This window comes from Saccostrea cucullata, unplaced genomic scaffold (assembly GCF_032062105.1).
Source record: "Saccostrea cucullata isolate Sc308-1 unplaced genomic scaffold, CSIRO_AGI_Scuc_v1 ctg1383, whole genome shotgun sequence".
NCBI classification, from domain to species: Eukaryota; Metazoa; Mollusca; class Bivalvia; order Ostreida; family Ostreidae; genus Saccostrea; species Saccostrea cuccullata.
This window is the reverse complement of record NW_026940160.1, coordinates 18,620-42,210: the sequence shown is the minus strand read 5'-3', so window position 1 is coordinate 42,210 and position 23,591 is coordinate 18,620. Positions and strand designations below refer to the sequence as shown.

Sequence of the window (23,591 nt, the reverse complement as noted above, 5' to 3'; positions counted from 1 at the left end):
GAAATGCAACCTAAAATTTTAATCTTGTCCTGTAGAACCTTGGGGCTAGAAAACATCAAACTGTTATGAAAGCTTCATTGCCCAGTGTAGAGTCAATTTTGTTCAAGTCATGATCCCAGGGGGAAGTATGATCAAAAATATGCATAGGAACATATTGGGAAAAAAACTTTTAAAGTCTTCTCCTGAAAAACAGCAAAGCAGTTTTTAATCATGTCTTAAATATGTAAAAATCCCCATGCATTTGAGATTCAAATTTGTTGAATCATGACCTCCAGGGAAAGGGTAGGGTCATATTAGACTTTTAATAGGGATGGGGTGGGTGTCCACTTGGGTTACTTCAATGTATGACCCATTAGCTAGGGGGTGTCCACACTGTGGCTCGAACCTACAACCCTCAGATTTAAAATCCAACGCTCTACCAACTGAGCTAAAGGGTTAACCCACTAGCTAGTGCTAGTAGGAGCGTGGCCTCACTATTTACAACACTTAGCCACTTTTAAACTCTGCTACAAATGTGATTGGCCAATATTATCAGGGTATTGTTTGATTCTGTGTTTCATATGCAAACTAGTATTTATTTAATTGAAATCAAACATCCAGTCAATGAGTTATATGGTATCAATTTGTTAAATATTACTAGTATGGTCAATCTAGCAAATTGACACACTGTTATTGGAATGATAGTAACACCCTGGCACACTTTTGCAAATGGCCAGACACGTTAGAAGATAGATCCTAAATGACCATTTAAACACTCTTCAAATTCATTAAACAGTTAACATCTTTGTATATTTATTATATTTTTATAAATTTAATGTCAGATGTAAAAATCCATTCAATCCATTTAAACTTAAAAGTAATTTTTCTAAAAACAGTGACTAGGTGAGTGTTGTGGTCCATGGGCCTCTTATAACAATGACAAGGTGATGGAAACAAGATTTACTCTATGTATGCTTAAGTTGACTGGTCATTTGTAGGAATAATGGAGGAAAATTTTGGCATACATGCCCCAAAATGCTAAATAATCAGCAGTGTGTGTGGGACCAAACAAAAGATGATGTTGTAATTAGCTCAGGGAGCTCATGGACATATACAGTCCTCACGAAAAACATCAAGCTTAACAATGCTACATATGTCAAGCATACTATTCAAGAAATTACATCTATAGGTATTCCAATCTTGATATAAATCTTTAATGTAACATCTCTACACTTTTGCAATGCCTTAAACACCTGCTTTAAGAAGGCTAGCTACAAAATTGATGAAAATATCATTAAGTCCTGCCATCAAATCAACTAATGCACATACGAAAGCCTAATGCATAATTTTAAACCCTGACAATATTCTCTCTCATATTATTAATTATGTACTAGTTACTAATCTGAGAAGATATGGTGCAATTTGTATCATTTAAACATTTCATATTAACATATATAACTGATCTATAAAGCTTATATTCAAAGACGAGTGCATTTTGTCTTTGTACTTAAATAGTAGGTTTCTATAGGTTTATGGCTTTGTAACTATATCTACAGACATAAATATCAAAACATTACTATAGTATGGTGGATTGCATGTGCATGTACATTTGTTTAGAAACTGCACTAATATATTTAATAATGCTTCTTCCATCATGGCTGTTTTATTCATTTTATTCCATTACAAATATTTTACTAATGAACAACATTTCTGATGACTGTGATGAAGTAAATAAGAATCAAGTTACATTTATAAGATGTAAGAATATGAAGAAGTTTCCATTTTTGTTCAGTATAATCACCAAAGTGAAATGAACATTGATTAAGTATTTGTATAAGATAAAATTTTGATTTTTTTAATATAAGGGTAACATTCAAAGATTTTTTTCAAATTATACATATGACCAAAATTTTATTGATAGTATTTATGTCATGAACATCACAAGTTTGAAATTTTTCAATGCAGTGAGACCCTCTCCAGTTAAATACTTGAACATATACAACACAACATACAAAGACTGTGTGACTGTCACCTGGGAGTATAATCGACCAAACCGAGTCCAGGCAGTGGAGATAAGGTACTCCAAATTCCAGAGAGATGATGACGTACTTAAGGTAATCTAAATAATAGTACATGTATATCTAAGAAATTATTAGGATTTCCTCTTAAGACAAAGGCTCAGAGAAGCTTTTCTGATAAAAATTTGGCCATAATGTCTGCTAGTGACATAGATTTTTAGATTTTCATCTTCAGAGCCTTTGGATCAATTTTCAATTGACCCAAAATATCTTTGGATGAAGGGTACCAGATTATCAAATGAAGGGAAACATACACAAGACAAAAACAAGATGGTTGTCTTTAAAAATTATCCCAAAAACCACCTTTAGATGAAAAAGTACGGTGAAACTTGTTTATTACAAACATTGATATAATGAATGTACAGACAAATTATGGATAAAGCAAGGTAAGGTCCCCAGAACTTCACTATAACCAAGTTTTACTGCATGATTAAATGAGTAGATGGGAAAGAGGTTACAGCCATTGCATCAATTTGCTGTTTTTTTTAATTTTGAACAGTTTATATATTATAAAAACCTGATAATGTCTTTACAGACAGTGATATTGAAGAACAGTGCTGTCAATGCCACAGTATGTAACCTCACTGCCTACACTGACTATCTGTTTGAGATTCGAGTCAAGCCACAGAATTATGCTGGAAATATCACTGGATATTGGAGTCAATCTACCAGAAAACTTTATAAAACCATTGGTGATAGTGAGTTTCCATAATTTCTAAGAGAAATATTAATTAGAAATTAAAGATTAAGGCATAATGCAGTTGATTGTGTATCTGACAATATGCCTCTCCAAGCATTACATGAACTGGATATTTGAAAAATATTAAAATTTGACATCTTTATTGTTCAAAATATACAGACTTCAGTGGTAAAACAAAATGTTGGTGATGAATTAAGTAACGGTAAATATTAACATGTTTCAGATCCCAGTGCAGCCCCTGTACTTACCCTGGGAAGTTACATCAATGATCAGGAACATTGTGTCAGTGACATGGATAATCGTCGAGTTGTTGTTTTGTGGAAGGTAACCTTCAACCGTTACAATAATTTTATAAACATAAATGTATCTATTGAGTAGCACTCCCATTACTAATGGTCTCATAAATACAGAGAAACCTGTCTAATCCGATATACACTGGGAGATGAATTTTATGTCAAAATATACAAGGTGGCAGATTGCATAGTGTAAATTATCATGGAAAAAAGTAAAGTGGGAGGGAAACTTAATGTCGGAATTCACAGTGTGATGGATTGAACAGGTGTCGGATTAGACAGTTTTCACTGTATTTTCAGTCAGAGGAGAGTATGCACCCCTCTTATATTTTAAAAGTTTTTCAGGATCCTCAAAATGCTATAACCTAATACTAGAGGCTTTAACATTAAACTCATGGAATTGCTGTCTTAATCTGTTCTAGTCAATAACGAATATGGAATCCAATGGAAATGACACATACTATGAAGTCCACTACCGTCAGATTGGAGACACACAGACAGACAGGAAGGTGGTGAAGGAGAGAATAATGAAGGTAGACCTGGACCTGAAGTGTAGGAAGGGTTATAACATCCACGTCTACGCTATCAACGAGTTTGGCTTGTCTTCTGTCTACGGATCCATTCATATTCCACCCAATGGCAGTAAGTATTTCTGAATACAAACCATATTATTCCAAATGCTAGTATTTTCAAGCCAATTGTTTGGACTGATAAAAAGTTTGATTACTGAAAGGTACCTGTTATAGTAGGTAGAACAAAAATGAAAATTATGTTCATCCATTCTGAGGTGATTTTTCTGAATTATTGTCATCTTGATTATTCAGGCTTGACTGTATATTCAGCAATAAATGTTGAAATTTCTTTTTTCTTACAAGTCATTGTATACTGAAGCATTGATTACATGCAGTTCCTATAAGTGTCACAAGAATGTGTGATATTGATATCTCTTCACTGAATTGATTTTGAACATTGTAGCTGTAGAGATGCCTAAGAATGTTCAGGTGGAGACAGATAACAAACTGGTCAATGTTTCCTGGGACTACAACCCAAACAAAAATGTCAGCTTCACAGTCTACTGGTGCAGCAAACGAGGGCTGGTAAGCACTTTTTAATATTTACATACTGGAGATTGTACTTGAAATTCACTCATTTTCCTGAGGAATTTTAAATAAGGCCCCTGCCTTATATGCAAGAGTGATTAAGTAATAGCTTTGTCTGTCTATATGTCCATCTGTCTGACAACACTTTTGTGTCATGATATCTCAGTCAGTTTTCAATGTATTTAAATTTTATACTCAAGTACTTTACTATGAGAGGAAGACACCTCTACATTTTGTGAACATATCACTTAGTCTGTTTGAATGTATGTCCATGAACTGTTGTGATACATGTACTGTGTGTCACAACTCAAAAGCTGTTTTCAAATTCTAATGTATCATTTTCTTTAAATTTTGGAAAAGTACTTTACTACTAGATACGATCTCGTTGCGAGCAACGAGAGGTCTTCTGTCCGATTCCGAAAAAAACCTGTAAAATCTAGCTTGAAATATTGCACGCAAGGAGGATTGAATCTATGTCGCCAGCATGAAAATCCAATGTGCTAAATATTACGTACGCCATTGGGACCTCTGCTCTAAATCTTCTTGTATATACCTCTGTATAACAGTGCCTTTGTCTTAGAATTATGAAAGGCTGGTCACTATTCATAATTTCGAGCCAAACGCCACGAGTTAATCTTCCCCCCTTTTCTTTAAATGTTCTATTTAATAGGTGTGATAGCTTCAATGAAATAAAAGGAACGTTCATATAGCCTAAAATTTGATGATGAAAGTATATTTAACACATTTCACAGACACCATATAGTATGTGAGCAATTAACACTAAAACAGTGAAACGGCTATGAATTTTAACTTTTTTTTTTAAATTTCATGTTTATTGCCAAAGTGATCGTATCAGGAATTCGTTAAATTTGTGGGATTTAAGATAACTTGGGGATCTAAGATAACTTCGCTATATCCGTGAATTCGCAATATCCGTGTTCGTACTAAACGAGTTTTACTGTATCCCGATTAGTTAAACATTCAAGAAGAGATTGAAATGTTTCGCCAAAAAAAAAAGGCTCGTCTTATGACGGTCAAGGAATTAGATACCGTTTGTGCTCAATACCTTGAATAAGATCTTTGAGACAATACTGTAAATATAAACTTCATTAAACGATTTTTAAAAAAATATGGTTATCTTATTTTGTCTTTTCTATTGGTTTAATATGGCACAAGTGTGCAAGGGAAAACAGTGGTTAAGTTTTATACTTACTGTATTTATTGATATTCTTTCTTGAAAATTAAAACTGTCACTTATAAATATGATTAAAGATCTGCTTTTCCGTGGTGCAATCAGAAGATATTAGGTATCGAATTTCATTTGCACATTTAGTCTTTTCTTTTTCTACTTTGAGAACCAACCAAAACCAATTATAGAAGACGTTTAAGAATTTTGTTTGACACAGAATTGCAACATAACTACAACGTGAAAATCCAAGTATTCCTTTACATTTTATTTGTCCTTATGTTACTTTCGTTCAAGCAAACGCTCGGCTGCCTCCGTAAACTCCTATTGCGAAATGCCGGAGTTGACAAAGAGAGCGGCCATTTTGGAATGCTTCAAATTTTTAAATGCTAATATGTAGAGTATAGATTTATTAAAATTCAAACAAATTATAATATAAGCATTACAAGAAAGGTGTCTATTAACATACCAAAAATAAACGAAAAATATTGAAAAACAAAAAAAGTTGAAAATTTGGACTTTTTAAATTGGCTACCGGTAGCAACCGGAAGTAATGACGACAAACGAAAAGTCGCGTCCTGGATAGTATTTATCATCATGTATAAACTCTGAAAGTTTCACATTGATATCTTTTACCGTTCTTAAGAAAATCCGTGGACAAAATGTCATTTTAAAAATCAGAAAAAGGTCTGTAACTTGGCACCAGAAGCGAATTTTCAAAAAATCTCTCAGATGTATCAAATCCATTTACCAACACATCTGTCCTGAAAATTTCATCTAATTCTATCCAGTAGTCTTCGAGAAATCTCGTCAGAAAAATAATAAAAATAATAAGAAGAAACAATACAATCGCTATAAGGTCTTCCGTTAAGACGGAAGACCTTAATTATAGGATGTCACCTATGTATTTTTGGAATATAATACTTTGGAATCATCAATATTCAATTGGGGTCCAATATATGTGCATTTCATGGGTCGCCCTTATCCACGAATTTACATCCCCACAAACAATTATTTTGTCAACATATTTATCTACTGAGTCATTTTTGTTTACAAGTTACTCAAGAAATTACATGCCCATGAACCAACAAAATTTTGCTTACACCATGAACATTGGCCTCCACGAATTAAAATGATTTCACAGTATTTGTATTTCGCCTGTCTGTGTGTCGAAGTGTACACCATATATACTTACAGAGAAAAGAAGTCAGCTGGAAGGTAGCAGGCTTTGGGAAGTCTTCCTTGGTGTTCAATGCCAATGAGTTTCATGAAATAAGCGACCTTAAGTTTGGAGTATCAGCTGACTCACTCACAGACAACATCAGCAGTGGATTTGAATGGATCACTTGTGTTTACAATAGCAATGAAGGTATTTGTATGATTATTTATCTTGAATTTTATCCCACAGTGGTAAAGTTGAACTACAAACTATAGAAATACAAACTACTGTAAATTCACCTATTTTTGAGGGATCAAATTTTCATGATTTGAAGAATTGAGTAGTTATGTATGTGATATTTTACATATCATGGTGGACATAAATTTGTAGGTCTCTTCATATCTCAAAAACCATGAAAAATAAACCCCACACAAAAATTAGTGATTTCACAGGAAATTTAAACTGTTATTGAGTAATTACTGCTCTTTTGTATCCTACATCCTTAAATTAACAATTTCTATTACTGTAAAACGAAAAAAAATTTGGTGCATATGTATTTTAGCGCAAACGCAAGTGGGAATGCATTGGCGCAAATAAATTTTAGCGCTTGCACTTGTCATCAAATTATATAAATGTGATATTATTTTTATTCATGCCCGTATTTTACTTTTTGGTTAGTCAAACACAAAAACACAATAGTACTCCCGTATATAAGTAATCATTCGTCAACTTTACCATGGTGTTGCAATCACATAGATGTGGCACATTGTTAAATTTATTTCAATTTTAAATAAAAGAAATGGAGTATTTACGCATTTTATTCATATTTAAACAATGCATGCATCAAAAGAAAGTTACCTGGATATTCCATAAACGGTAATTATAATCAGGTATTGTCTGCAAGCTCAATCTCCATGCGTGATTGAATTGTTTACCTTGAGGCGATAGAAGATTGACAAACCAAGAAGCCAAACTTTGAAGTTGCTAATGATAAGTATCGGGTAACACTAACAATAGTTAAATTAAATCTTTATTTGGCAGAACATTTTCGATTGATCCTACCATGTACGGTGCTACACGTGTGTATGTAAAATTCAACGACCCTTTCACATTACGTAATCGCATGTTCTGGTTAACATCTACATGTACTTGTGTGAAAGCTTTATACACACAAAAAAAATATGATATTTAGAAATCCGTTAGCGCACAATAAATTTAAGCGTTCAGGGGCTCTTGCGCCAAAGGCGCTAGAATTAGTAGTGCGCCAAATATTCTCATTTTACAGATTTCCCCTTCTATAATTTGGAAGTAGAAACATGTCATTTGAATTTCAAAGCTATTTCATATATTGTTGTTAAATTAATTTTGTATTCCAGCACCTGCCTCTCCAAGAAAGGTCTCTATTTTATCCAACAAAGATGGCCTGGTCATAAACTGGATTCCACCAACTTGTGATGGATTAACCTCCAAACCAGTCAGGTACCAACTCTCCTGGTGTCAGATAAAGGATAAATCAGACCTTTGTCAAGGTACAATACCTGTGATTTTATATAAAAAAGAGATTCTGAGACAATTTTTGAGCAGAAATTTCAAATGTTGGTTTTAATCAGATGCAAATGCTAGTTTTCACTTGTAGGACTTCATTTTACATAATACAGTACATATGTACTCATCCACATGATTATTTCTACATGTACATACAGATTTTCTGATCACAGTTTTTTTCGTAAGCAAGTAAATTCATCAAACAATCAAATGAAATTGTGTTTGGATTTCTTCAAACTTCTTAAAGTGGTTAATTTTCCAAGGTAATGCAAAGCTTTTCTTGGGTCTCACTTCTCATACAGTGTATTTTTTAGCTCTTCTGATCACATTTTGTCCGGCGTCCGTCTGTCTGTCCGTCTGTCTAGCTGTCTGTCTGTCTGTAAACTTTTCACATTTTCGACTTCTTCTCAAGAACCGCTGGGCCAATTTCAACCAAACTTGCCACAAAGCATCCTTGGGTGAAGGGGATTCAAGTTTGTTCAAATGAAGGGCCACGCCCTCATTCAAGGGGAAATAATTGGGAATTAATGAAAATTTGGTGGTATGTTTTAAAAATCTTCTTCTCAAGAACCACTGTGCCAGGAAAGATGAAACTTATGGGGAAACATCCTCAGGTAGTGTAGATTCAATTTTTTTCAAATCATGACCCCCGGGTGTAGGGCGGGGCCACAATGGCCGACCAAAGTTTTACATAGAAATATATAGGAAAATTCTTTAAAAATCTTCTTCTCAAGAATAACAAAGCCATAATTGATCATATTTATATGAAAGCATCCTCAGGTAGTGTAGATTCAAGTTTGTTCAAATCATGACCCCCGGGGGTAGGGCGGGGCCAAAATGGCCGACCAAAGTTTTACATAGAAATATATTGGAAAATTCTTTAAAAATCTTCTACTCAAGAATAACAAAGCCATAATTGATCATATTTATATGGAAGCATCCTCAGGTAGTGTAGATTCAAGTTTGTTCAAATCATGACCCCCGGGGGTAGAGCGGGGCCACAGTGGTCGACCATTTTACATAGATATATATATATCGCGGTATATTCCAAAAAAATTAGCCCATATGATTTTTGTGGATAAAACTATAGGAAAATTCTTTAAAAATCTTCTTCTCAAGAATAACAAAGCCATAATTGATCATATTTATATGGAAGCATCCTCAGGTAGTGTAGATTCAAGTTTGTTCAAATCATGACCCCCGGGAGTAGGGCGGGGCCACAATGGCCAACCAAAGTTTTACATAGAAATATATAGGAAAATTCTTTAAAAATCTTCTTCTCAAGAATAACAAAGCCATAATTGATCATATTTATATGGAAGCATCCTTAGGTAGTGTAGATTCAAGTTTGTTCAAATCATGACCCCCGGGGGTAGAGCGGGGCCACAGTGGTCGACAAAAATTTTACATAGAAATATATAGGAAAATTCTTTAAAAATCATCTTCTCAAGAATAGTAAAACCATAACTGGTCAATGGTTTACTTTTGGATTTAAACTTTTCAATAATAAACCAATTTCTATTTTATTCCTAGCCACAGTGCTCAGGTGAGCGATGTGGCCCATGGGCCTCTTGTTGTATGACAGTTTGTGTGATAGTCATTAAAATACTGAAAATGATGAAAACTTTCCTGTAACAGTCTTACTTCAGATTAATTAAGACTTTGTCTCATGTGAAGTCTGTCACTGGTGTTGGCTTTTCAATTTTTGCTCACCTTCTAATGATTTGTGTTAACCCTTTGTGTGCTGACTTGTTTTACGTGCGCTGTAACCTCAGGACTGAGTTGTTTTGTAATATCAACAAAATTATCACAATGGTGTACTAAAATGCAAATATCTCAAATTGTTGACAACCAATTTGCTTGAAATTTGGCAAATATATAGCAAATGTTGCGTTTTTTAATCTTTACTGTTTTTTTTAAAAAATCTAATATTTTATGTTGCCATGGAAACCAAATTTTCAAAAAATTTATCTTAAAATGACTTTTTAGCATTTTAACTATATTTTTCAGAAAAAATATTGCACTTTGATGAAAAAAATATATCAATTGCTTTAAAAATTCAATTTTTGTTTAATATTATGTAAAAAAAATTAATTTAAACAATAACTCTATGATAAAGTCGATGTTATATATAACCGTTATGTTGTGAAAAGTCATTGTATACTTATCTGAGTAAGCATGGTAAGGGATATATTCATGTAGGTTTAAGTAAATTCTGATTTAAGTTAATGGATTTTTTTTCAGATTTTAACTAAAAAGAGTATAAATTGATGATTCAATTAGCCTGTAAATATAAAACCAGTGATTATTTTAAGAAATATTGGCAATCATATAAGAAAGTATGATCCTCAAAGAATATGCAGTTTTCAAGGTTGGGAAATCTAGGAGCAAATTGGCAGAACAATGAACTAATTGCTGTTACTAGTATTCATTTTCAAATTAAAGCAGTCAATATGTTACATAAATTTGAAAAAAAAATAAAATAACATTTACACTAAGTTATAGAGGTCTTATTTTCTAATGACTGGTATCTAACAGCCCTAAATATACTCTAGTAATTCTCAAATCTTTTTTTTATTTTGCTTTTATTGAAGAAAATGCATTTCTCCATGTTATTTGTAAAGTTTACATATTCATCAACTTTCCTCCCACAGTACTTCTCACTCTGTAAGAAATGTGGTATTTGTTCTAGAAGTTTTATTCCTGGCTGGCAACAATAATTGCCAGCAGGAAAACTAGTATTTTAAATTTTAGAAATTTAAGCACCTTTAACAGTCATTTAAATGTTTTCAAAAATGACTTCGTTCAATATTAATGTGGTCACTTGTGAATAACAGTTTTGATTTTTTTTCAATTGATTTTAGTTAATGATGGTTGACAGATATGTACCATAATATCAATCAATATATTATGAAATACTTTTAAGTTTATGCAAGTCTAATGGTATGGGTCATGGATATAGGCCAAGTAAGCTCAGTCAGTAGAGCATCTGATTGGTGATGCAGGGGCCCCTTCTTAGATTCACGGTCCAGCCATGTATTTTCTCCTTCCTTGTTACATATTTGATGCTATTGACCCCTCTGGATTTTCAAGTGAAAGTCCTGTCAGGGGCTAATAAGAATTTGGGTTGTGTCTGCAAGGATAAAGATAACTTTAAGGAGGGATATGTAATGGTTTTGCTATGGGTATCAACCTGGGTAGCTCATTAGGTAGAGCACCTAACTAGTGCAGCAGAGTTCCTGAGTTCAATTCCTGGTCCAACCATAGTTACCAATGTACATTTTCTCCTTTCCTATTACACAAGTTTTAAATGTGCCTGAATTTTTACTTCAACATAAAATATTATTCCTAATACTGTATACAGGGAAATTTTAGCCCCCGTTTTATTTTTGCCCCTTTCACCCTCTCCTTGATTGGGCGAATTCAAATTACACCTCATAATTTATTAAACAGATCTATGACTGGGGGAATTTAAAACAGGGCAAAATTGTTCACAAGTTCAAAAGGGTGAAAATAACATGGGGCAAAAATAAACCTGTATACAGTAATGAAATTTATATTTTATTTCCACTATGGGATTTCTTTGTATTCTTAGTAACTATTCATATTTCATATTTAAAAATAAACATATATTTGGAGACCAAAATGTAATCTTTGTTGATAAGTAATTGTACAGATATTTGCATTTTTGAAAAAAAAAATTGACCATCATTAAAAAAAGAATTCTCACAGTAAATCTAAGCCTTTTTTCTGTATTCATTCAGGCATATATTTTATTTAGCTGGGTATCCAAATTGACTTCGCTATCTCCGTAAATTTGCAATATTCGTGTTCGTACTAAAGGAGTTTTGCTGTATTACCCAGTCTTTATTGTTATTTATTGAACAGATGTACATGCAAGTCCATACAACATGTACAATTTACAAATTACTCATTCTAAAGACTCTGAACTCTTTCTTATGCCTACAAAAATGACAGTTCATCTTAATTTTAAACTGTAGAAATACCATTTATTTAACCAGTGAATTTTATAATTTTGTGTGTGCATGTATAGGTTGGGGCAGTCTCACTGTTTTTGGTTTTCAATAAAATAAAAATAAAAAGTGGAGGAAATGTGCAATTTAATCCACATGCTTTATTCTGGCAAAAGTCTATTTTAAAGAAAAAGAAAATGTCTCCCTGATACATGTTCTTAAACTTGGTTTTAAAAAAAATTCTGATACATATAGTACCAATTATTTTCACTTACTAATTAGGTCCCATGCAAACTAGAGTATGTAAATGCCTTGAAGAAATCTAACTCTAAGATACCAAAGATCCCGGAACATATTTTGGTTTTGAAATTATTAAGAGTCTATATAATCCTCATCAAGGAAATAAAAATGGTATTTTATTACTTACTGAAATAAAACAAATACCACAGTTTACACAAATGACAGTCATTTCAGGGAAAATCAGCACTTCAAAATTTTTTCATCACTTTTACTATTTTCATGTATATGCACATGATCAAATGCATCAATGCATTTTTTCTGATAACTAGCTTACATTTGAAGACACTATATAGAAAAAATCAAGTTTATGCTAAAAATTTTACAATATATCATATACTGTTATAAAAAATATTTGAAAGTTTTCCCAAATAGATGGAACATCAAGCAGCTTTAAACCAGAATTTTTAGGTGTAATTAGGGACACTTAATTGACTCAATGATTGTCAATTATAAAATTCATATTGTGTATATTTCGAATACCTGTATCATGAATTAATTTTGCTTGATCACAAAAATGTGTTGATGGATATATATATTCTCTATATATCTCTTTTGCACTCACTTATTAATGCAATAACTCATTGGAAAATTTCCTACAATGTTCAAGGTCCTCCACATTTATTACTTTTATTAGGTGGAACCTTTTTTATCTTTCAACATTTTTGAAATGGGTCTTTAATTAGATTTAAAAAAAATTGTTTACTTATTTATTTGTTTATTTATTGCTAAAAAACAAATGCTTTTAATTAACAAGATGCTTCAAATTATTTTTTGCAAACCTTTATTTCAAAGCAAAGCTTGATTTACGTATGTAAACAACGTGCACAGCCACCGAGGAAAAGAAAAACGTCTGTGACTTGCCAGGTTCAATCTCGCGCATTATTGTTTTCATTTAGACGATGTAATGTATGTCTACTTATAAAACACCAAATAAACAAATAATAACCACCGTATGTCCAAAATATAAAACTTTGCCGACCATATAAGCTCTTGATATGCTTCAGACTGAAGTGCAGTAGCATGTGCATCCTACTTTCGTTTAAACAGGAAGAACTTCGCAAGGTTAAGGTCAAGTCAAGTTAACCAGAGTTTTTCTGCTTAAATATCGAAAATTTCTTGGTATTTTTATGTCTACTAACACAAATTTATTAGAATTATTGATATTTAACTATTTTTTGGATTTATTTCTTTATTTTCCTTTATATTAGAGCAAGTTAGTTGATATTTATTACATGCGCGTTTTTTCCCTGTTTCCAAAAATAGCGGACTGACTTTCATCCTAACAAACGCCAAACACCTTCACTTTAAATCACAATTTCACAAATAATTCGCATATTTTAACATCTTAATTATCTATTTTTCAATATGTTGTAGTTGTATAATACATTTTGATAGATTCTGAATAATTCACAGCTCATTTATACGTTTTATACGACGTTTTATGTGACGAAGCGCTAATTCCAGTCTCAGACCCAACATATTGGGTTCCCGCACGCAAGCGTTTGTGACGTCAGACCCAATATATTGGGTTCCCGCACACAAAGGGTTAACTGATATTTTATTTTTGCCTTATAGTCTAGTCATTCTACTGAAAAATGAGAACTAATTGCAACAGTATATATTTTAAAGCAGATTTGTAGATAAGCTATTAGTAACTCACATATAAAAAGTTTAGAAAAATTCACTCAGGGGAAAGTTGGGAAATCGAAAGATTAAAATTAGGGATCAATATGAATTTAGAATTACCCATTTGCACACCGTACTTTTTCTATATGAGCTGTCTATGACAGACAGCCTGTAAACAATAGCCAATTAGCATTAAAAGTTGTTGTTTTAACCTGTAGTTTGTTTTGCAATCAAAACTAAATCAAAAAAATTATATATTTTGATTTTCAAAAAAGTGAAGTTTTGACTTCCACACCGGCCAAATATCATCTACACATATATATGGTTGTAATTACCATTCATGTAAACAAAAAAGTATGGAACGCTGTTTGTATTCACAATATATATGTGAAATTCCTAAATGTGAATGTGTTTATTTTCATTTTATTTGTAAACATCTGATGGACATTTATACCCCAGTAGTTTTGGAATTTATACTCAAGAAACAAAAAATGTATGGAACACAGTTTGTATACAAAATAAGTCAAAACAGCCTTTTCTAAAGAATTCTGCAAGGAAGCTTATCAGACAAGTACAATGTATATCAGAGTTGTTATAATTGCATCATCACAGAATATATTTTGATTAAATATCTAGAATATATATAGAAATTTATCATTTAGAAATAAAGAGTACAGAATTTATGGAATCACATGAACAAGATTTGATTTGAAGGTCTCCAAGTTAAAAAAAATCAAATATTTAATTCCATTCAGGCATCTCCGGAACTTAAATTTGAACTGTGTGATTCAAACAATTTTTTTGCTCTCCAGATTTACTGCTTATTGCTTTTGTAAAAAGTAGCGAACCTTTTGATATTGACCTTTTTCTCTATAAAGACTGCACCATGCATCTATACCATGTACAAAAGCTGCATTATGTTTATAGTAATGGAAATAATTCAAATGGAATCGTTTAGACAGAATTAAACGCTTAAATGCTCTTTTTTAAAATTCTTAATGTAACTTTTTAACATAATATTTTAAACCCATTTTAAAAAACTTAACTTCTCCTTGTAGATCATGTGGTCATTTTTGCAACAGTAAAATGCCTGATGCGGCACTTATTGAAGCTCCATTTTATGGGGACTGGTGATAACGGCGTTTCTATGAGCATGCTTTAGAATGTGAACAATCTGGAACACTTTCAAAGTCACTTCTTAATAAGAGCAACATTGAAAAAAGAAAAGCAGATGGACGTGAATCTTTCTACTATAATTGTATATTGTTTAACATCCCTCTCGAGAATTTTTCATGCATATTGAGACGCCACCACTTGCCAGTGGAGAGCTGCACATTTTGTTCTATACTTAGCACTTAGGGTCATTAAGCAATGAGGGATCTTTTTCACGCCAGTGCCTACTGTGACACGGGACCTCGGTTTATACGGTCTTATCCGACCGGTCTCCACATCCCACTGTGGGATTCGAACCCGCGACGTAAGGATCTACTCCTTACTTCGCAACTCTAGAGCAGATGCTCTAACCACTGCACCATACGGGTGAATTCCTAGATTAAAGCCAAAGTCTTATAATTTCTATAACTGTTAGGATAAAAATATTTGGGGAAAATGTTACAAACATTAATAATACTTTTACATATGAATTTTAACAAGTAAAAATTGATAACCAGTATCTACCAAGAGTTTAACAATTAATTCTTCCTTGAAACAAATACTTGGCTTGCTCTCTTTTACTTCATTCCATTTGTGTAAGTGCTTTAATTTGACCTTAGATTTTTTTATCAATAAGAATAAAATAATCTACTGTGTGCTTTCAATTGTCCCCACCCTCTTCAAGTAACATTACATAGCAATGGTTTGAAATACATTAAGATTCAAGAAGGGTAACAATATAATAATTATTAACTGCGCAGAACCTTTGCGCGCACATTTCACGATATTTTGTTCTCAATGCAATTTAATTACTGTTGATTCGGCTACATCTTGGTCAACAATGATCATTTTCAAGGGATTACAATTTCAGATTTTATCCTAAAACGTGTCTTATATTCATATTATTGAATGTAGTTGAGGGTTACACTGAAAAAATCTTGAAATATTTTTTCGAATATCACCATGAAGCAACATTAAATGTTGCTATGTTCTTATCACACCAGAGGGCGTGGTTTCATTTTATGGAAGGTTAAAAAAATACATTGATCCACTTGATATGAGTAAGATAGCATTTTTATTAAGGTACATTGATACTCTGATAAGAGAGATAACTCTTAATGACACAAATGGCTATTATTCCTTTATAAATTTGTCAAGTTTAAGTGCCTTTTTCGTCAAATTTTGCCCCGCAAGCCATGCTATAATTGTTTGTATTTTATTCAGCATAAACATTTCCTTTGGAAAATCATAAAAGTTAAAGAAAAATTTCATATGAGCGAGCAGAGGGTTTATGAACCTTAAACTCATGACAAGAAATACCCTGTAGGGTACCCGGGTGTGGGGTGGGTTCAAGTTCTGATCAAGCAAGAACCATCATACTCATTATAGTGTACAAGCATTTTATGATACTGATGTAAACAGAGTAATTTTTTTTTATTTCGGAGCATTTTATACAAGTTACCAACCAATCATATTGCAGGGACTCAAAACTGGTGTCACATGTTGAAAGAAAATTTTCTAAAGGGTAGACAGCACCCTGTAATCTATGGGGAACAGCTTTGCTGTGCGTAAAAAAAATATTTTTTGACAAAAAAATTAACAACCTACCTAAGCCAGAATAAAAACATATAAATCTATTTCGGGGAGGAATGGGGTTCTATGAGATCTTCCCACAATTTTCTTCATATACGGGGAAAACCTTTCAGTTACAAGAGGGATTCAGGTTGTGTTTTTTTTTTTGGGGGGGGGGGGGGGGGTAGTATTTTCTGCTAGTTTTCCATAAAAAAATTCTTATTGAGGGATGTCCCCTGACCCCTCTAAATCTGCTCCTAATTATTTTCGGATATTACCTTTCATATTAATTAAAACGTTTTTATTGTTTCGTAACTTTTGGTGAAAGAGTATATTCGTGCTATACTTAGCATTGCTGAATACCGAAATTTTTCATGTAAAATTCATTTATAAAATATCCATGGTTACAACCTATTTACATAAATCTTCTAAATAATTTCTTTGAAGCATTTATGGCAAAAGAATGCATTTCGAGTATGTGTGTAAACTAACATAGTGACCGTATTCGTGTTTCTAAAGGTTCATTGTTCAAAAGTAGGTGATATTCTCAATTTATACTGTTTCCATGGCAACCAACACATATAGTATCCAAAATTTGATATTTTCCCCATTCAGTTTATTCAGTTAAGTTTATTTCCCTACATACATCTTATTTTAAACCAGTATAGAAGTTTCTACTTTACATTGTTCGTTTAACACTTAATCAGAGTGAACACAATACGTCCCAATAATGACCTCAATTTTTCAATTTTCCCATGTACCGTATAAATTTTTCTAAACTTTTTGTTATATATTCAGATCATATCATAGATTGATTAAAACTAAGTTTTGAAACTGTTGCAATTAGTTCACATTTTGATGGAAAATTTGATAATTTGACTAGACTATTATTGGCATTAGGTATATTGAGAATTGACAATTTCCTTTAGGTTCTTGGATGACCAGGGATATCAAGGCTCACGATTCTGTGGATTACGTCTATCAATTATCAGAGCGGGATGTAGAGATGTCCAAGTGGTACAGTATTGTCATCAGATCCATTTCTAACTCAGACAAGGTATCTCCTCCGACAGACATGTTCACTGGCAGACCCGTCAGAAGCTGTAAGTCTCATTTGTGTTGTACATGCAATTAAAAATATTTTCATTCATCAAACTTCAGATATACATTATAATTCTGTACACTGTACATACCAAATAATGGAATGGGTTCTAACCATAAGTTTATTGCTTTGTATCTCAACTATTTTTAACCTAATAAGTTACAAAATGTTAATACAATTATAGAAAACATTTTAAGTTGAGAAATATATTTATTTATCACAACAGTAGTGAACAAATGGACCATATTCCAGTTCTGAGCCTTATTAATGTGACGTTTCTCTATTTTGTAGATATGATTGCTGAGGAGATTATAGGCATAGCATTAGCAGCTGTTATTGGTCTCATTTTCTTTGCTGTTGGTGTGTTGTTTATCATTAAGTAAGTGAAATTTCCCTACTTTCATCTGTGCAGGATAGTAAATGATTGTATAAATCTACCTGTGAAACGTATTTCTAAATATGTGTATGATTTTTATTGTGTAAGTAAATAAATCATAATATTTTACCAGCGTGGGAGAGCAAGCATTTGTTGAATATTTAGAAGGGTAGCATTATATAAATATAGCCCTTTGATGAGGTCGATCCATAGATATATCGACTTTACAGAAAAGCATATCGACTGAGCACGAAGTGCGAGGTCGATATGCTTTTCTGTGAAGTCTATATATCTATGGATTGACCGAATCAAAGGGCTACATTTGTTATATTATTTTTTACAGAGGTTGGTAAAAAACAATTTGAAAAAAATGGGAACAAACCACAAGTTTTCTCTTTTAAACACTTAGAGACTAGAAATCAAAATAAATAAAGCTGTTTAATATATTAACTATGTTTTCGTTTTGAGTAATTTAGAGGATTTACTAATTGAAAATACTACAAATATACATCTTTTTGATTGTTTTGTATCAATTTTGACAAAGATATTCAATATGTTCTAATATTAAGTAGATCCTAATTCAGGCCATATTGTTACATCCTATCAGTTACAGAACATTACAAATTTAAATACAAGTTGAACTACATATATTTTTTTCAGAAACATCAAGTCATATACTGTATTAGCTATTAATAATTGTGAAATCACTACTACTGTATAAAGGGTTATTTTTGGCCCGTTTTATTTTCGCCCTTTCAGACTTGCAAACAATTTTGCCCTGTTTTAAATTCTCCCAGTCACAGTTTTGTTTAAGAAATTATACTGTATTCTTTAAATTCACCCCTTTTTAATTTCGCCCAATTGAGGTTAGGGCGAAAGGGGCGAAAATAAAAAGGGGGTGAATATTTCTCTGTATACAGTATTAATTTTTTGTTTTACAGAAAATTACGTCCATTTTAAGAAACGTCAAGTCGATATGCTTTTCTGATTCTATAAATAGTAACTCAAGTCTTTATGCTGTTATATACTTAATCATGTGACCAAGTTTAAGCCAATCAGAGGGCTTGAAATATATGATTAAAGTAATATATATAAATGAAATGTTCTTTTTTTTTTTTTTTACTTAGACACTGTTACCATGCTGTGAAGAGTGCTGTAAAACTAGATCCCATTCATCTTCCAACAGTTCAAACTGTAAGTTAGGTGCTATATAAATTGTATTCTATGATTTAAAAAAAAATTCAAACCTATGTATAGTAGTGAAAATTTGTATGAATGATCTATCCACAAAATAATTTTTAGTTCATGTGCTTGAATCATAGTAAAAGCCAATAAAATAAAAATTGTAATGGGTATCAAATACTTTATTTAATTTAGCATTTGCATAATATCTCAGATTTCTCAACATATGGATTAGACTTGTTACATTGTCCATGATGCATAGTATTAGATGATACATTTTTCATTTCAGAGTAACACAGCAGGAAGTGGTGTTTTGTCTGCTTACAAAGAAAACTCAACAGAGACTGAGCCCCCGAGTCCTATACAGATACCCCAATCTACCTCACCCCTCATCAAACAGGTAACATCACCCCACCACCACCTGACATATATATATTCTTTAGTCAAAGGTGGAAAAATCTATTTAAAAAAATCAATTGTTCAAAATATTAAAAAATCTCACTTCCTTTGCAGAATGGGGTCCCTTTCCAATTCCAGTACAGCATGGACAGTGGGAGAGGGAGCCTTCCAGTGGAGGATTTCCTGGACCATGATCTCAAACATCATCCAATTCCGGAGATTGCCACTCCAGATGGATCCGTACCAAAGGACCCAGTTCCATTTCTCTCTCTGTCCTCACCTCTATCTTCACCAAGTCAGGAAAGCTGCTTGAATGTGGAGGGAGTTGATAATGGCCTAAAAGCCAGCAGTTTGGAAGGAAGTGTAGAGTGGAACTCCTCACTTGCTCAATATAGAACAATTTGCCAAGAGTCTGATTCTTCATCGGATGATGAGACTAGTAGTGTGGCCAGCGAGATGCAAGAAGATGAAATTAAACCTTATATTAAAGCTGGCTCCCATAGTTCCTTGGACAATATGGACACCTTGCCTGGCTACCTGAATGATTGTGTCAAGTCAGGTTAGTTAAGCCATGTTGAGAACACTGCCAATGATATCCAAAGAAAAAAAATAAGTTGATGAATAACTGAAAGAATACACCAAAAAATCTTCTTTTGATTATAATACATCTATGAATACCTCATATTAGGTGATCTGTTAATCATCTTTTGTAATTTTACTTCTTTTATTTTAGTACTTTCCATTAATAACAAATTGTCAGAAAAATTTAATGAATTTTATCAGGCATGAACTGATCATTTGTCTAACATAAACATAACCCTCAAATAACTAGTTGACTGTCTGGTATAAACTGATTAACTCTGTAATGAACTGATTAACTGCCTTCTTTAACAGGGTCATCTGAATCTGATGGAGAAAGGCATGGAAAATGTTGCTCAACAACAAACAAATTACTAACACATTCCTCTCTAAATGTAACAAACTGTATCTGCTGTACAGAGCGAGAAAATGTTAGTCAGAACTTAACTAAGAAGACTTCTCTACAAAATAACTCACCAATGTTCGAAGCTCAAGTCATATCAAGTAGTATCCATCCTAACCCAGCATTTGATCAAGGAGAATTACCATCTAGTGGAATGATAAAGCTCCCTGCTCTAGAAATGTGTAACATTCTAATGACGGTTGAGAGCTCTTGTTCAATAGAGAAGAGACTGTGTGCTGATGAGGTGGACAATGTATCGGTGAATTCAACCGATTCCTCAGACTCTCAGATCTCGGCTAAAGACGTGGGCAGTGTTTTCACTTCCAGTGGGGATATAATGGCCAGTTCAGACTATTTACCAGTCGATTCTGTACAGTTTAGTTCGTCATGTTTTTCTCTCTATGATAGTAGCACTTATCTTTCTTGATTATGTTTGATATTTCAATGTTCGTCCAATTTTAAAGATGTCCAAAGTAAGGTTTTTTTTTTTCTTATGAGATTCCTTGTTAAACTATTTTAAGAGTACCAAGTAGTTTTTTGTGCAATTAGTTTTCCTTTGATTGTTATGTTGTTTTGTTGTAGTGTTAGATATTAAGGGTATGGTTTATGCTTAGGCTCATTGGAGCAAATTCCTGATTTATTCTGCTAATCTGATTATTTTGTCCTAGGTCTGATCAGCAAACCTGACAATATGTACCTCTAATAGTTTTATGATGGTCTGACCATTTACAAAGTACTTGTGTGACTTTTAATTTGTTTTAACTATAAAACAACTGTCTCAATATATTTGGCATACATCACAGATATGATACATATAATATATGTGTTTGTTGATTGATTGAAGTTTGCTGTAGTAATGGAATTCAGATCTGCTCAGATATTTTTTGTCTTTCCTGCTTTAACCACATGTACATGTTACACCTTTTATCTACCAGTGGTCAATATTGTCTTGATAAAATATTAAATTTTTTTTTCATGAAAATACTTTATATTTTTCCATCATTTATTCATCTTTTCACATACATTTAAATATTTTTCTTACAAGAAGTTTTCATTGTCATAAATGTAATTTACTCAGGTGAGCAATGTAACACATGGGTTCTTTTGTATGATATTATCTTTTGATGATACAGTTATAACTTTGACGCACATTTTGTTATTAATGTTTTCCCACTTTACTTTTTTGCCTTGAATAATGAGTAATACCAGGTTATGCTGGTCAGCAAACCAACCTCTTGGTAAGAAATATCTAAAACAGTTGATTGATATATGAATATTTAGTTCCCTTTGAATAAAATGGTTTTTTTTTTTAAATTTTTTTATGACAAGCAACAGTCAGCGTTATAAATTTATTGTTGATTGGTAAAGGGGTGCAATATCTCTTCAGGGAAATTTTTGTTTCTTTTGTTGAAGACTTGTTTACTGGTGCATAGTATGCCACTTATACATGTAATTCTAGTCATAAATAGGAGCTTTAAATTACTGGCAATTCATGTACTGTGTGTTCTCTAGTATTGTGTTCAGTTTTTAAATATCAGTCACAAATGATAATGGTACACTGTCTCATTTTAGAAAATGGATTTTTTTTCTATTATTACCCTCTCACAGTTGATAAATCCATAAGTGTGATTATTGTGCCATGTATTTTGATCTGTTTATAATGAGTTTATATGATACTAATATATTATATGTGATGAGTTTATATGATACTAATATTATTGTGGAACAGATATTACTTGTGTTTATTTCTGTTTATATATCAGGAAGAAAACATTTTGTTTCTGTAATCCTACATTGCGAACAAGGATACATTGTTAATAATTTCAATTGATTTTTTCTCTTTTGACAAAATTATTAACAACGTTGATTCTATTTTTTTATGCTTTTCATGCAATTCCTTTGTGTCTGAATTCATACATTCTGAAAAATGTCACATTGTTAAACACAAATTTCTTTTTACATTTCTTAAGAAATATTGGTCAGGTTTTATTAACTACCTCAATAACCATATCATACTCATTCCTCATTAATTCTTTTTAAATTTGTAATTCATGCAATTCATTTCATCATCGTATTTTATCCATATTAAAAATGGGTCAGATATTCAAATTATGAAAATAATATAATAGACAAATATCTCCTGCCCCCTCCCCACAAATAAACTTTAGGGGAGGGAGGTTTATTGAAATCATATGATCTGTTTGTCCAGGTCATATGAATTTTTGTGAGTGAAAAAAATATCATACTTATGTTTTTTCTTAAAATCCACATGAATTTTTATTTTATCATCTTCTATAAGAAAGTAATTGAATGTCTTAGAACTAAATCAGAATGCTACTCTTTCATTTTCTCTCTCAGTAACCATGAAAATTAATTTAGCAGCCAAACAAAATCAAAACTTTTGAAAACTTATGATGAGAATGCATGGTCACACCCAAATTCATAATTAAAAACATATCATATGCCTCAACAACAGAAGATTATATTGCTCAATTTGTCTTCCATTAGATCTTGTTATGTAGAATAATGACACATTCCAGTTGTACATATTCAAAAAAAGGTTTTTGTGACTGTGTTAAAAAAATGTTAATAAATAAAAAAAAAAATACCCAAATTTCATCTGGTTTGTTTTTCTGTTATTTTTACTGGTCTAACACCAGAAAAGCCATTGCCTTAGCAAGTTGTTGGTCATTTTTCATTTTCAAATTTTCAAAACCTTACTTATCCTATTGTTTTGGTAAATTTTCAATGAGACTTTGTACATGGTACCTTATTTATTGATAACTGATCCATTGATCAGTGAGGGTTCTTTATTGTGCCAATTCCTATTGTGACATGGGGCCTCAGTTTTTAAGATCTCATCCGAAGGATCCATCACTTCAAAGT

The 23,591-nt window shown here is 32.3% G+C and overlaps 1 protein-coding gene across 2 annotated transcripts in view; it reads left to right on the top strand.

Annotated features, from left to right (window-relative positions):
* LOC134254893 (uncharacterized) overlaps nucleotides 1-23,319 on the top strand; it is a 31,837-nt gene extending 8,518 nt beyond the window's left edge. Inside the window, exons 5-18 of one of the 2 annotated variants that reach the window (XM_062737422.1) lie at nucleotides 978-1,168; nucleotides 1,945-2,093; nucleotides 2,593-2,755; nucleotides 2,981-3,081; nucleotides 3,473-3,692; nucleotides 4,026-4,147; nucleotides 6,534-6,705; nucleotides 7,872-8,024; nucleotides 17,594-17,767; nucleotides 18,058-18,145; nucleotides 19,270-19,336; nucleotides 19,614-19,724; nucleotides 19,838-20,282; nucleotides 20,618-23,319. In XM_062737422.1, coding sequence (XP_062593406.1) covers nucleotides 978-1,168; nucleotides 1,945-2,093; nucleotides 2,593-2,755; nucleotides 2,981-3,081; nucleotides 3,473-3,692; nucleotides 4,026-4,147; nucleotides 6,534-6,705; nucleotides 7,872-8,024; nucleotides 17,594-17,767; nucleotides 18,058-18,145; nucleotides 19,270-19,336; nucleotides 19,614-19,724; nucleotides 19,838-20,282; nucleotides 20,618-21,132 — 2,671 coding nt within the window. In that variant the 3' untranslated portion in view covers nucleotides 21,133-23,319. The remainder of the gene's footprint in view (nucleotides 1-977; nucleotides 1,169-1,944; nucleotides 2,094-2,592; nucleotides 2,756-2,980; nucleotides 3,082-3,472; nucleotides 3,693-4,025; nucleotides 4,148-6,533; nucleotides 6,706-7,871; nucleotides 8,025-17,593; nucleotides 17,768-18,057; nucleotides 18,146-19,269; nucleotides 19,337-19,613; nucleotides 19,725-19,837; nucleotides 20,283-20,617) is intronic. The other variant, XM_062737423.1, reaches the window with a different exon arrangement.
* The last annotated feature ends 272 nt before the right edge of the window (nucleotides 23,320-23,591 follow it).